This window comes from Belonocnema kinseyi, chromosome 1 (assembly GCF_010883055.1).
Source record: "Belonocnema kinseyi isolate 2016_QV_RU_SX_M_011 chromosome 1, B_treatae_v1, whole genome shotgun sequence".
NCBI lineage: Eukaryota > Metazoa > Arthropoda > Insecta > Hymenoptera > Cynipidae > Belonocnema > Belonocnema kinseyi.
Genome location: NC_046657.1, coordinates 173,055,393 through 173,072,274, shown reverse-complemented (window position 1 = coordinate 173,072,274; position 16,882 = coordinate 173,055,393). Strand labels below are relative to the sequence as shown.

The window sequence follows — 16,882 nt, the reverse complement described above, 5'->3', positions numbered from 1 at the left end:
CACCTGAAAAAACATATCCTCCAAATTGAAGTATCGAAAACTGGAAACATTCAAATACCAATTTCTTGATTTCATTTGAAAGCGGATCGAGATATAAATAGAACCGCCGAAGTTTTCTGACCGGCCATCGTGCACCTTCGAGTTTTTAAATTCAGAAGAGGAGAAATGGGTTTTGCGCGCGACCCAGCCATTTATATCGTCTCCTACTATATTTACACGGGCATACACCTGGATAGTGTTGGACCACGTCTCGTTTCAGACTGGGATCACTGCTTCACTCGCTTTAAGTGGAGCGATCAATAAACCCAATCGGTAGTAAGCATTCGATTGCACAAATACTCGACTGAACCAAAAGAATTAAATGTCTTTAAATGTTTGAAAAAATGTCGTTAGTGAATATCAACTTCTGACAATGATAATAATGATTCGTGTAGATCTTACCAAAAAATATAACCACATTTAATTGCTCTGTTTCAAATGATATGTTTGGTCCAAAATCGAGATCGTCGCAATCGAATACCTACCATAATCGATATGTATGAAATCGAAGAAACAAAATGGCGACGCAAGAGACATTCCCAAGAAGAAGAGAAGAATAGAGAGAAATTAATATCTTCAGATTTAATCGAAAGAGTGAGAATTTTTAATTGTTTTGAATGTGCTAATTTTTCATCGAGAGAACCCGGTATTAAGCGTTGAATTCAGACAAATTCAGAATTTGTATTCCTATGAATATGCGATTTTTCTTCTGTCTAAAAATCCCCCAACGGGAACAGAAAAAGCGCAAATGCTGTTCCTCTCAATCGACTTAGTAAAATTTAACGAAAGCATTTATTTAACCTATTTTTCATTGTTACATATTTTTATAACCTATAAATTCGAAAAAAATTCAAATTTATATTTATTTATATTTTAATAATTTATTTAAACGTCTAAAAAAATGCACCAAAGAAATCTATTTAAATGTGTGAATTTAAATAATTTTAACTCTAGAGAGGCAGAGTTGAATTGGTTAGAATTAAAATTACAGGACTTACATTCCACATGAAGGAATTAAAACAAGATATTACACATATTTTGTGAACTAATTAAAAGAAATAAAATAAAATAAAAATATGACCACTTCCGAGGAATAAAATTATCTCTGTGAATTGCGTTACTGGTACAATTAGAAGGAATTAAATATATTGAAAATACGTTCTCTTTGGGAGAATAGAAAACTGTGTGGCGGTCGCTGTGGAAATAGAAGTGAATAAGTTTAGGAGGTATCTTATTCTTATTGTGGCATTTTAGACAGATGGAAAAATCGGACATTAAAAATAATAGAATAATCTTCACTTTTGCGCTGAAATCTGAAAATATTAATTTTTCTCTATTCTACGCTTATTACCGTGAAGTGCCCAACGAAAGAATAGGTTTGTCTCCTAAACCAATTCTTTTATATTTCCTTAACGATTGACACTTATGTTGTATTCCATGCATGCGAATATATTTTCCACTTTTTTAATTCCTCTCAATCCGATCAGTAGCCACAGCTCTCATGTTCTTTTTTAATTCCATACTTACATGCTGTATTTTCGACTTATTTAATTCCCCTTAATATGTTCACAAAATATGTGCACTTAAATAGTTTCTATTCCTCCGTGTGCAACATAAGTTCGGAAATTTCAATTTTTTTGTCAAGTTTATTTTCAATTCCATACGTACATGCTTTAGTTTCGATTATTTTAATTCCTTCTGATCTGTACACAAAATTGAGCACATGCCTAGTTTCTATTCGTTTTTGTCGAATATAAGTTTGGAAATTTCAATTTTCGGTCTGCAATAACGATAGAGTAATTTCATTTATGATCACAGTGCCTCATAGTACTCGGGAATTTGAACAATTTATCCTTGCGGCTTTTTGCGATAAAAAAAATAAGTCAAGAGAAAAAAGACGTTCCTTTTTCAAAGCCGTACAAGATTGTCATAACAACATGGAGAAAACGATATCGCATGAATTGCAATGTATACCGTAATTCCTGTGTTATATATCGCAATTATTACATTATAATAGCGTAAAATCGCGATATCCTATTTTGCAAGATTTTACATTATATTATTATTATTTTATTATATTTTATATACGAAGCTTCTAGTAGTGGCCAAGCGATTCTAGTGCATTATAATATCCTAAAAAGCTCCAGAACCTGCTTGTACGTTATCATATTACGCTCTATTTCAATACAGAGGTTTTGCGAGATCATTGAGCGATATCTTTTTCTCCGATGACTTTTGGATTTTCAATGAAAAATCAAAAACTAAAATTGAAATCAAAAGATGACGAAACAAAAATTATGTGGTCAAAATAGATCTGCTTATCAAAAAAAGCTACAAACTTGTAATTAATAATTTATGATATGACGCGTAATTTTGGTTTTAAGTATAAGAAATAAAATTAAAAATAACATTTTTTGAAACATGGCACAAGGTACAAAAAAAATTAGTAAACAAATGTTGTGCAACCAAAAAATATGGACGCATTTTTCAATTATCATTTTTAGATAAGAAGAGTACATTTTCTTTTATTCGTGAGAAATAAGTTTAAAAATTTAAAAAAAATTTTTGGACAAACGATACGGGAGACGAAAAAATGAAACAAAAGTTGCTCAACCGAAAAAGATTTACAAATTCGTTGTGAACTCTTTTTATAAAATTGTACTAAAACTAAAAAAATGAACTTTTCGAATAAAAGACAATAAAAGACTTTTCGCCTAAAGTATATTTACTTTAGTTTATACCACTTTACGCTAGGATGCGTATTTTTTGTTTAAATCATAAAAATAACATTGAGAATAAACAAATTAAAATCGAAAAACGAACAGGTTACAAAAAAATGTTTAAGAACCAAATTTTATTGATTATTATAGGATGTACCTTTTTTCAATTACGAAAACAAGGAAATAAAAATACACATGTTTCAATATCAATGCATATTATGAATTGTAATAATATATATTGATTTAAATGATACATTTTTCAGGGTAGCTGAGAATCAAATTTAATGCAGCAAAATGACAAACGAAAATTATAGTAATCATGATAAATAAAATTTGTACTATATTTTTCAATATATGAATAAACAATTATAGACCGAGGTATATAAATAAATGTAATATATATTTGATATAAAAGTATTAAACATAATGTAGAAAAGTATTCATTTCGGACAAAATCGATGGCGAAGCACGAGATATGTGATGGTAATGTTTTCGTTAAGACCGAAGGAGCTTTAACAAAAGAGAATTCATAGTCACCTAATTACAGTTGTCGAGGCTTTGGCCTTTAATTTTAAAATCCTTTGTACAAATTTGGGGGAACTACAAAGATCGAACGCGTAGCGCTAGGTAAATAAATGATCGAGCGCGATATAAATTTATTATCTAGCGCGAAGCCGAAAACCAACACTTGGTCGCCGTAGGCGCGGTCTACCCGGTAAGCCGCGCTCGCAGTACACATATTGAGAATATAACCGCGCAGCGGGCAGATCTTTTGTTATTAAGAACCCGGTAAATATAAGGCGTCACGTCCCTGAATGGACTCAAGTGGACTGATGCCCGACGAAGAACACGTATATCTATATGTAGCTATACACAATATGTACTATACTAAGGTGTCATCGCTCTTGGTAGAATCATTTATCAAGTTAGAACACTGATATTGTTCTGTGGTATATGGCATTACGAAGCTCGCAGTCAAGTGAAAGTGAAATTTTATAATTATCTTTAACGACATATTGGTAATAGTAGTTATTTCTTTTTAAAATGCCGATTAAAGAATATTGTTCAGTGATTGCCATTACACTACTTCCAAATGTAGGAGGTTGGCTTGGCAGTTATATCACCAGGAGAAACCTCAATCCCTGGTATGAGGTAAAAGTATTTTAAATTTTCCTTCCTTATTATTATTAATTAACGAACTACGTAATAGAAATAAATAATTTTTTCTTAAAAATTCATAAATCTTTAAATCCTTTAGAAAAATAATATATATGGGGCCGTCCATAAATCTCCCAACGCTAGAAGAGGGGTAGGAAGGGTTTAATGATCCTCGTGAAGATTTCTCACAAGGGGCAGTGATCCCAACTTTGGTATGTTAAGCTACTCCGCTTGCCCGGCGCAGCGACTATTATTGGTCGCTGTTGGCGCCCGATTCAAAACCGGAATAAGTAGCAATTATTGAAATTAAAATATATACTTATTACAAATTGCGCATTAATATCAGAAGTCACCTAAATCATGATTTTAGCTAAGAAAAAAATAGTAACGCGTATATTTTGTAATTAATATCTTCCTTTTTAGTTCTGAAAACTAACTTATATTTCATCAACTAATTTTTAAATAAATATATTTCTAACATTTTATATAATATGTATAAATATTCGCATAATTTCATGTAAAAAATTCCATTACAAAACACAATAATATTAGATAAATATGTGAAAATAACGTTTTCAGCTCAGAAAAGTTCTTATTAATTCAAAGACGTCAAACAATGACGCGCGTAATGAGAAAAAAGAAACAAAAATCATCATTGCTGATAATAAAAATCGAGACAGTGTTTCCTAGTACCAAAAAATTCGGCTATTTTTACCGAAATTTCGGTGTAGAATCGGCTCGTTAAATACACAATTTTGTTCTGCAAAAACCTTTGTTATTGCAATATAACTTCATCTTTTGAATTGAAATAAAATGTGCTATTATTTACAAAATATATTTTTATACTTTTTTCTAACTTTATATCATAAATTACGTAATTTCTGATATTAATGTGCAATTTATAATAATGATCTATTTTTAGTTCATTGTTAATTATACCCGGTTTGAGTTGCGCGCCAACAGCGACCTATGAGAGTCGCTGCGCTGGGCAAGCGCAGTAGCTCAACATGAAAGTCACGTGACAAAGTAAATCTAATAAAGTATCATAGCCTAGCGGACTGAGTGAATCCTTTCTGTAAATTGCAAAAAAATAGAAAAACTGAATAAAAACGTCAAGGTATAAAATATATATATAAATATTTAAATTGTTGCAATTATGATTCTACATTAAAATTGCCGTTAGAATGTCATAGAGTAATTGTACAAAAAAAACTATTTAAATTACTGTATTGCCTTCCTGGCGGGTCAAAGGAACCGAAAGGAGCCTCTAAAAAGTAACCTTAAAGACCCCACTGAGTCCCCCTTCGGTTCCTACTTTTAAAAAAACTCAAAAAAACAGCACGATTAATTTTTAAATTGTTGAAATTCGGATTCTGCGTTAAAATTGGTGTCAGAAACTCACGGAGTAATTGCAATACTTTCTCTAGCAGCGTTAAATACTATCAAAAATGAAATACTTGTCATTTACATGGGTCGATAAGGCGGCTTCAAGTGCATCTTCTTTTAGCAGCAGTGAATAAGCGTTCCGTCGGTAACTTTAAAAATTTTTTCTGGATCCTAGAGCCACGTAGTGAAACCTTAAGCAACAGCGCTGCGATGCAAGTGAGAGCAGTCAAGCAGTCTCCTTGAGGTTAAGAGACGAGATGTCAGGATAAAGCATAAATTGATAAAAAGGATAATATAAATAAAGGATGAATGTCAGGTAAAGGATTTGTTTAAATTCTCTGTTTTCATATTATTCTTATAGGAGAAGGTATTAAATTTGTGTCCAATTAGACATATAAATTATTACATATATTTATTTATAATTATTTGCCAATTTTGAATTTTATTTCTAAACTTAGCGTGCAACATACTGATTGAGCTATTATGGATGCGCTTGAAGCCACCTTCAGCAGAAGTTAATGACATTTAAAAAATTTTTTAACGCTGCAAAGAAAAGTATTGCGATTACTCCGTGAGTTTCTAATGGAAATTTTAACGTAGAATCCAGGGCTTCTAACGGAAATTTTAAAGACGAATCAAAATTGCAATCATTTAAATTTCGATATTGCTGTTTTTATGGAGTTCTTTTGCAAGTTACAAAAAGGACACTATGTGATTGATACTATTTCATACTTCACGTCGTTGCTAAACTTTTTAACTGTCACTTTTCAGCATTTGCCGATTTTTATGCTCGAAAGCTAGACTTATTCAATAATGCCCTGCCACCACGAAAGCCCTTCTGGGATCTAGAGAATTTTCAAAGTTTATTTTCAAAATCTTAATCCCGACCACCTGTCGAGGATAATTCGGTTTTGAGGTTTTCAAAATGCACTCTCAAAATTTTCCCGACGCCGAAATAGGTTAAACGGTTGTGGTATATGCGCTTTTTGTCAGCCGTGAACTCGCTGATAATGTTCTGGCTTTATAGAAAACTAATATTAACCGCATAAATTTCTTATTGAAAATCACAATATCTGCAGATTTTGACTGACATTTAAAAATCATCGTCCTTTAAATATCGAGATAACAAATTATTCTACACAGCAGACGTCGAATTTGGTAATCATTTTTGCAGGAAAAGTTTGTAAACTATTTTCTACGCCCTTACTCGCAAAAATTCATTATTCTTAGATATCGAGATAGTGCACTCTGAGAAATTCAATGCTAAAAATTAATTTAATTATTATTACTATTATTATATTATTATTATTATTATTTAATTAATTTAACCCGTCGTTGGTCACAATATTTGGGAATTATTTCAATTTGCCATAAACTTTGCTCCCCTTAAAATTGGGTGACCTTCCATTCGCCTTGGCCTTCTTAAGAATCTAGACAGTGAGTTAAAAGAAAAAAATTTGTTCTATTAGTAGAAACTAGAGAAATACAGAACCCACTTCTTTGACCCGCCAACATAGTGTTTTAAAAATTCAGGCAGGATCCTCAGACATAATTCGAAAAAAATTAAACCAGTGAAAAACTTTATTTATAATACATGTATAAAAGATAAGTCTTCCTCAGATTAGCTGGAGACAGGCTGCTCGGAAAAAGTTGTAGGTTATTTGTTGGGGCGCATTGAGCTTCACACATCCTAGACGTCGTAACAACTTACTGTAACATCTGAGGGAAAACTCAGTAGAGAGTTTCGGTGGGCCTTCCCGAGTCAGGAAGCTACAGGGAAGGGTGGCGCGTAGCGCCATCTTTCTCATGGATGGTGATGAAAATGCCTTCGCCTGATCTGTCAGATCGCATTGTGACCGACGCATGGTTAATTAATTAATTATTCTACACAGCATACATCGAATTTAGTAATAATTTTTGCAGGAAAAATGTGCAAACTGTTTTCTACGTCCTTATTCGCAAAGATTCATTATTTTTAGATATCGAGAGAGGGCACTCGGAGAGATTCAATATTAATTCAATAATATAATATTAATAATAATTAAATTAGTTTTTAACATTGAATTTCTCCGAGTGCACTATCTCGATATCTAAGAAGAATGAATCCGCGAGTAAGGACGTAGAAAATACTTTGCAAACAGTAAGTGCTGTTAATGTAGTTATTTGCTTATGCGTTGAAAATTTTTCCTGTAAAAATTGGTTACTAAATTCGATGTCTGCTGTGTAAAATAATTTCTATTCTATATCTCATTCTTTAAAGGACGATGATTTTTAAATGTTTGCCAAAATCTGCAGATATTGTTATTTTTAATAAGAAATTTGTGCGATTAATATTAGGTTTAAATAAGGCCAGAATAGGCTGTACAAAACTTACCTTATGAATAGGATTCTACGTAATGCGCCGTTTTCATATGTGTTCTGCACGTTAGGGTATAACAACATATGTAAATATTTCAATAAATAAATTTTCTTTTAATTGAAAAATTATTATCAATTATCAGCGAGTTTACGGCGTCATCCTTTCATCACTTTCCACAGTTTCCCTATTTCTAGACCAAGTAAGCCATGCCAATGAACAATTACAAAATAAAGAACACCCGTTGCATTTTTATTCTAATTTAAAATTCCCGCCAAGAAGAGTGCAACTTTTACCGACAGTACATGCTTGGTAGTTCGATCAAGTACGGCTGAGCGATCAGCGCCAAATAGCTGTGACTCGCTTTGGTACTCCATTCATGTCGTTTGCTTAACCACATTACTCTTATTTTTAACGGTTACTCGATTTGTTTTGAAAAAAATAGACGGCAAGCGCATATACCACAACCGTGAAACCCCTTTCGGCGCCGGGACAATCTTCAGAGTGCATTTATAAAAACCTCAAAACCGAATCATCATCGACTGCTGGTACAGTCTGTGTCAGAAGAAAGTGTACGCTATGTTTTTTAAAGTACAAGAGATATTTCCGTCTTTTTTCCACGGTGCGATCGTATCGACAGATGGCTACGGCGGAATTGTAAACTCATTCTAGCCTCAACGAAAAATTGGGTGCTTCAAAAGGATAATGATTCCAAACATCGAAGTCGGCTATGCAAGGCTTGAAAAGAGGGAAATGGCATCACGACAATGGACTGTCCTTCACAATCTCCAGATGCCAACCCAATTAAAAATGTGTGGGGAATTACGCAGTCCCAACTCGCTGGAAATTCAGTGCACGATATAAAGCAGCTGGCACGCAGATTTCGGAAAATTTGGAGTTCTGTCCGTCCACTACGCAGAAAAACTGGTCGAAAGTATGCCCAGAAGGTGTGAGGCCATAATCGAAAACGATGGCGATTACGCGACTTATTGAGTGAATGCGTCGTGTTTTTTAACGTATTTTCATGAAGAAAAAGGTAAAAATAAGCATCTTTCATGCATTAAACAAAATCGCGTACACTTTCTTCTGACACAGACTGTAGGTTTTGAGTGTCTCATAGATTTCGCCATTTTTGTGCACCCCGTTTCAACAGCCTTAATGAGGATTTTCAGAAGGACAGAAATTCGTTTAGAATACCCGGTATTCGCGATAGTAGAAGATGCGTAATTATTTTTTGACCAGGTAGTGATTATGTTGAATGATGGAAATCTGAACTAAGATTCGGAATCAGAAACCCAAATACGAAGGCGCGTTGAATAGACGTAAGGAGAATGATGTCAATATCTTTGCTAAAGTCCTGTACATCACCATAATAGCACGGAACGTTCCCTGAACGTGTTAAGTAAGTGCCGCTTGGAAACGTTACACTGGGACCTGCTGGGAACCTTTTATTATTGTTATTTTTCACAACAATTATCTTGTAAACCGCAAGAGATACTTTCAAATAGATTTCATTTTTTAGTTTTGAGCAGCGCATATACTGCATTGTAATATAATATGAATATTATAAACTGGCACAAATTTTGACTTATCAATTAAGGTTTATCGGATACTCATTTATAATAATAACAATAAAGAGAATTTTTTTTAATGTTCCATTAGGACGTTCTACTGGAACGTGTCCAAGCGGCGGACATTTTAAACTAGGGCCGTGATGAGAGAACGCAGATATCTCTGACATGCGCATAAGTGTTCCTGTGTATTTTTAAGTTATGCAATCCCATTTATTAACCTACAAATCAGCATCCTGAAACTATGTGTTGAAAATGTACTATGCGTTGACGGTTGTACCCTGCTGAAAATACGTGCATGAGGCCCATGGGAAATTCGGACCCAAGTTCCCCAAGGCCCATGTGCCCCAAGACCAAGTGCCCCAACACCCAAGTGTCCCAAGACCCAAAAGACATTTGTATTCCATTTTTTTGTATTTATTGGCGGTATACATTGTTAAACCTCCACTAGTCTCTAATTCATTAGATAATACATTTTTTATCTTGTTCTGCACAATTAATATCATTCTGTCATCATTATCACATATAATGCTAATATTGGATATCCAGTGCTATTCGCAGTGGGCATGAAAATGCGAAGCCTGGCGGCTACTCGGCGAACCTTTATAGACAGTCTCGTCCTATTTGTTTACATGCCAAATGTGCGGCTTATGTCGAATAGTTACGTGCAATATTTATTAAAAGTGGTGTCAACCTTAGGAGTTTAGTGAAATATATTGGTTTAATCTTAAATTATAATAACTGTAAGTCTTCTAATCTTAATATGCATTGTCAGTGTACCAAAAAATGAATGTTATGATTAATATTTATAGGTTCGCTGCGTTCACATGTAAAGAAATAATGATTTTAATAAATTTATTTACGTTTGTCTTGTTTATTGCAAAATTAACTACTGGATTAAAAATTTAACTTTGTTAGTTGAAGAGTAACTATTTTGTTAAAAAGAAATCTTTGTTGGTCGAAAATTTATCTTTCTTGGCTGTAAATTAACGTTTTTGTTGAAAATTCAATTGTCTCCTAAAATATAATTTTTTTTGCGTAAAAAAGTAGAAAAATGAACATTTGATGTGATTTAATTAACATTATCAATTTTTTTCTTAAGGGACAAAATAATTCGCGACTGATCATAATGTAATTTTATTTGTTATGAAAATTTGTAGTTTCTGATAAAAGTGGTAAATGTATTAACTTTTGCTGATCACCTTAATATTTTTTGGAGGAAAAGTCTTTCGTCCTTTTTACAAAAATTCATTTTTTCGAAGCAAAAATGCACAATTTCCCCTAAAATTGAGCTGCTGAACCACTGTGATTTCTGCATTTTATAAAGACTTCTTAATTATTATTTTAACTACAAAAACATGAACTTTTGAATAGAAATTTGAAATAGTGTGAACTTGATAGATTTACTATTCTAGAAATATTTAAAAATAATAATTACAAAGATTTCACAATAAATTTAAAATATTAGATTAAGAGATGTCACGAATTTACACAAGATATAAAGATTGGCTACTTCTTCCTGATTATTAAAATTTATTATCAGTTACATTTCAGAAAGTAGTATATAATAAATTATATCAACATAGACAAAAAATTTAATTCGAAAACTTTTTGAGTAAAATTGATCGTTTCAATTTTGAGGTTATAGAAGCTTTTATCCACACAACAGCCTCAATTTTAAATTGTAATATATGAATTCATCTACAGATCTTTTACATTGATTAAGTATTTGAATTCAATATACTTACAAATCTATTTAAATACGCACCTTTCTAACCATACTAACACTGCTACAACATGTTTGCAACTCCCAGACGGCCAGCTTTGCAGGAACCAATTATTTCCTCTATCTCTATTTTTTGTAAAAGAAATCGTAGAGAGCCTTCAATTTTGTGAGGAAACAATGTCAATGCACTAGTTTACAAAACAAGACATGTAAGTTTCATTTTATTACCGGTCTTTCCAGTGAAACCACCCTATTGCAAATACCTATATAGGTCATTAATAGGATTCTATATAAGGATCCTATAAGTGACCTATATAGGATCCTATGTAGGATCACCTATATTGGTCAGTATAGGAGCCACCTAAGGAAATGAAACAGCTTCCTGCATAGGATACTATATAGAATCCTATTATTGACCTACATAGGACATATGATAAACCGGAAGTATTGCGCAGTAGTTTCCTATAGCAGATACAGCTGCGCAGTAGTTATTTTTGACTATGCGATTGTCTAGCAGTAGGAACCTGTATAGGTTCTTATATGGATTCTAAGCTAGGAAGAAGGACCCCATACCCTTACCATAGAATCATTTACGGTTCTATAAAGGATCTTATGCAGGAAGCTGTTTCATTTCCTATAGGTTGTATCTATACTGACCTATATAGGTAACCCTATACAGGATCCTATATAGGTCACGTATGGGATACTTATATAGAATCCTATTAGGGACCTTTACAGGCACCTATATAGGTATTTGCAGTAGGGCAACAAAAGCACTACTTGTCCTGCTTTTCAAACCACTTCTCCTTCCGTCATATTGCGACAGTTATATGTTCCATGCACAAACTTACAAATTTCTAATAATTCTAGGTACCTCACGTCAATGTAAAATTCTTTTCATTTAAATAATATTAATTATTAGGAGACGTCACAGTGTAAACATTCAAACCAGCCTGCTTTCAAACCACGTGACCCGATCATATGGATGTGATTGCAGCACCTCTGTAGGTCGTGCCCACCACGAATATAATATTTGTCCAACATGAAATAAATTTACTTCATTTATTTGCATCCCAATAATATTGTCAACAGAATTGCAACACTTTAGTTTAAGCCCAAGAGACCCAAGTGCCCTGAGGCTCAAGTGTTCCAAGGCCCAAACACCTCAAGAGCCATATGCCCCAAGATCCAAGTATCCCCTAGACCCATGTGTCCCAGGACCCAAGTGAACCAAGACCTAAGTGACGCCCAAGTGAACCAAGTGATTCGTGAGCCTAGTTACTTAAGTGACCGGAGATCCAAGTGCCGCAAATATTCCACAAGATTCAGGTTTTTCCCAAAATCAAGTTCAACATTAAATGCAACTAATCATTATTAAATTATAGTACCTAATGCTATTTTGTCTAATATTAATAATATGTAGATTACACAAGCCAAAAATGCATATATAATTGTTTGACAAATGTTTATTAACTCCTCTTTGCATTTATTGACAGGTTATATTTAAAAATATTTACTCGTCCATTCTCTAATTTATTAAATAATACATTGTTTCTACTTGCTTTGTATTAGTTAATTTAATTCTCTTAATATTACAAATAATGCATATAATACTTATTTATAATCTCTTATTCTAAATTAGTTGAAATACAACATATTAAATAAATAGTGAGGATTTCAAGCTATAAAACCTGACGTAGAAAGTTTTTACTAAAAATGGAATATTTAAATCTTCAGCTGATAAACTCAATTTTCACACAAAAATGCAATGTTCAACAAAGTGGTTGAATTATTTACAAAACCAGATTAATTTTCAACAAAACAATTGTATTTTTAACTAAGAAATGTTTTCAACAAATCAGGGAATTACGAAACAAAAGAGGATTTTCAGTCAAATTAGGTAAATAAAATTTGTTAAATTTTTAATATGAAAAAGAGGAATTGTCAATCAGAAAGTAGCAACTTTTTTTACAAGATTTGTATCAATCTCAACCCAAGAATACGGCTTTTCTTCAAATCTTCATATAAAAAAATCTATATTTAATCAAAAAGTGAACATGGTTACATTTTCAGTTATAAAATAGGTACATTTCCCACGAAATAGTTGAAGTTTTAACTAAAAAAGGTCAACTTTGTAATTAAGTAGTTAAATCTGCAACGAAAACAAATAAATTTGTAACCAAACAGTTCTTCTCATAACAAAAAAAACAGTAAAAAAGAGAAATTAAGTAAATTATTAAATTTTCTAGTGGGAACGGCGAATTTTCTATAAAACACTTCAATTTTATCATTGTGGTTACGAATTTACCATTTTTAGCTGATTAAGCTTTTCCGCATTTTTCAGGTTCCGGCTGAGGTCATTTATTTTTTCACCTACGTAATGCCCCACTTTTAATATATCCTTTTCTGGAATGCTCTTGCAACGGCGATTCATAATTAGCTTCCGATAATAACAAGCTGAAATATCAAAATAAACTGTCGCATACTGTTTTCAATATTAAGTCATTTAAGTCCATATCCTGGTATTTTATGTTGTCGCAATTGCACTTTTTCTTCTCCGGCAGTTCCTCCAGTAAAATTCTGCTGGCGTCTTTCTGTAGATCCTGTAATAAATGAAATATTTGTATCAGTTGAAAAAAAAGAATAATAATAATTACAGTATAAATGGAGAAAAGAAATGGCATACATGCTTTTGTTTTTTCGTTTCCTTCTCCAGTTTTTTTTGAAGCTCTCGTTCCTTCTCCATATTAGAATCAATATCGACTTTCCTGCTAGATTTCGATAACTTTCTTGCATCGTCGCGTTTCTTCTTTTCAAGATCCTTGTCGTCGTGATGAACGACAGGAACCGTTATACGCTTAGTTTTTATTCTTTCTTCTAGGTTTTTTTTACTCACTATAAACAAAATTTAAGTATTTACATTACAAGATGAACAATTTCAGCTAATAATACTAAAGACCTACCTTCTAGAAGAAGAATGTAAGCATTGCAGGACAATGCGCCATCTTTAAAAGGGAAAAAATCAACTTCATATATTTTCTGATGGCGAAATCTATTATGTGCTCTGGTTTGTAATCCCTTAGCGTCTGTATATGGACAGTGTCCCTTCTTCCATGATAAACCCTTTTTATGTACGCATATTTCATTGGAAGGGTTTTTTGCGACGATACACCTCTCTGCTATTGGTTTATAAATGAAAAAAAGTATATTGATACACATTAAAGCCTAATGTCTATTTCATTGTTTTGCGCAAAAAATGTATCTGAGATATGTTACATATATAGTAAATGATATAACAAATTATGTTAAGGTTTCAGTAATAATAGTTCGGTAAATGAAAATTAAAAAAAGAGGGACAATAATCGTTAGCTTAAACTGAACATATGTCAATACCAGACCTTTAATTTTTGTATGAAAATTGTTCAAATAAACAATAATAACTAATCTTAATTTGAAAAGTTTCATAGCGAAGAGTAATCGCAAATACATTCTTTTTTGCTTTCTTAAAGAAATGGAGCCAATTAGTTTAAAAATAGACTGACTGATTTTGTTCCTGAAAATTGTTCAAATAATTAAAAAATATTGTTAATTTCAAAAGTTTCATGGCAAATAATAATCCGAGCACAATTTTCAAAATTTTTTTAATTTTTACGGCCCCCAATCAAATATTGCATTATTTAAACAAATTTAATGTAGAAAAAAAATCGCTTAGGCCGATCATAGACAATACAGGCCTCAATCAAAATATATTTCTTTTTTTTTTATTTCATATTATCCAACTGGTCGATCTGATACCACAATGACACCCATGTTGTTTTTGGTAGGGACAAGTTCAAAGACGTTTCAAGGTCGCGGAATTCACGTTTTAAATTTTTCAAAAATACAGATTCAGATGGAAAGAATATATCTTGAAATAAAAAAAAGTTTGTGTTGATATCTTTAGTAGATCCTTTGCAATTCATTTCCGAAAAATAAGCCCGATTTCCCTGCTGAAGTGTAGAACCTCCCCTTAAAAATATAAAAACTTTGAACTTGTTTATGAAAGATGTTTAATTAATTTATAATTATTGTTATTTTAAAATTTTTTATAGCTGAGAGTTATCGCAAATACATTCTTTGTTAATTCCGTAACGAATTAAAAGTCATTTGTTTTAAAATATAAGAATTTGGAATTTGTCTATGAAAATTGTTTAAATAATTAATAATTATTGTCAATTTGGAAAGTTTTATGGCAAAGAGTAATCGCAAAGGTATTCTTTCTTAATTCCGTAAGGTAATTAAGCTCATTTGTTTAAAAATATAAAAGCTTTAAATTTGTTTATAGAAATTGTTGATACAATAATCATTATTTATATTTTAAAAGGTTTCCTAGCTAACCCAGTGAGCATAACATTTTAGAACGTAATTGGAACGCCCTGAAAACGTTTCTTCGACATATAAGTGAAAAGACGTTATTTGAACGTTTTGAAAACTGTCCTAAGTCAGACCAAATAATGTTCAAAAAGCGTCTTATGTTAAAACTCCGTCTTAAAAACGTCTCTGGAACATTGAATGTATATGGAACGTTATATGGACTGACTTACGACATTTTTAAGCCGTTCTAAATATGTTCTTCAACGACTGTGCCCACTGGGAAGAGTAACCGCCAATACATTCTTTCTTGACTTCGCAATGAAATTAGGCTCATTTGTTTAAAAATATAAGAACTTTGAATTTATTTATGAAAATTGTTTGAATAATGAGTAATTATTGTCAATTTGGAAAGTTTCATGGCAAAGAGTACTCTTAAAGGTATTGGTTCTTAATTCCGTAATAAAATTGAGCTCCTTTGTTTAAAAATATACCCTCACAACAGAATGATATCCTTGTCATATTCCAAGGATATCGAGATTGCCGGTCCGTACCATATCCACTCAATGTCCTGTGGTGGATATACACAATTTTGGCAATCAAATCCAAAATTTCTGAAATGCATATTTATGAAAATATGTAGAGTTCCTGCAAACATTAAGATTCACAAATATCCGTTTGACAAAAAACCACTTTGTACAAATCTAGAATATGCGGTTCATTTCAAAATCCTATCTCAGTACAATTAGCAAAAAATTAATAACGCGAATAATTTTCATAACCAGTAACCATCTACTTACAATTAAGAACGAGTCACTTTAAAAAAATTAAAAGTTGGCTAATATATACCGCGTTTATTCGTGCAATATAAATGAATATTGATTATAATTTGATACGTATATTCTTGAGATTGTTGACTTTCGTTGAAGTGTCACGGATTGCTGCGCGACAGTTTTCGCAAACTGACAGCCATGAAGGAATTTATACGAAAGTGACTTTAGATGTAAATTTGGGATATTAATGGGATATGCTGCGGATATTCTGAGATATCCTTGGGGCATCCTAGGATCTCCTGCGATATGCCCACGATATTTCTGGGATATAAATGGGATATAACGCCGATATCTCATGCTGTGAGGACAGAAACTCTGAACTTGTTTATGAAAACTGTTTGAATAATTAATAATTAATGTTATTTTAAAATGTTTCATAGCTAAGAGTAATCGCAAATACATTCTTTGTTGATTTCATAATGAAATTAAGTTCATTTTCACAAATATATAAAAACTTGGAACTTGTTTGTGAAAATTATTTAAATTATAAATAATTATTATCAATTAGGCAAGTTTTATGGCCAAAAAAATCGCAAAGACATTCTTTTATAATTCCGTGATGAAATTAAGTTGATTTCTTTAAAAATATAGAAACTTTTGAACTTGTTTATGAAAACTTTTTAAACAAATAATAAATATTGTTACCAGGTGTATACATATGAAACCGGTATTTTTTCAAGAAAAAAACACATTTATTTCAAGAGAATGATAACAAATATTTTATTCGAAGTATGCGCCCTCGC

General features: G+C 32.1%; 1 protein-coding gene across 1 annotated transcript in view; it reads left to right on the top strand.

The window, feature by feature from the left end:
• The first annotated feature begins 3,501 nt into the window (after positions 1-3,501).
• The window catches only part of LOC117175114 (translocator protein), a 63,151-nt gene continuing 49,770 nt past the window's right edge, over positions 3,502-16,882 (top strand). The window contains exon 1 of the mRNA XM_033364688.1: positions 3,502-3,911. Within this exon, the coding sequence (XP_033220579.1) occupies positions 3,804-3,911 (108 nt within the window). The 5' untranslated portion in view covers positions 3,502-3,803. The remainder of the gene's footprint in view (positions 3,912-16,882) is intronic.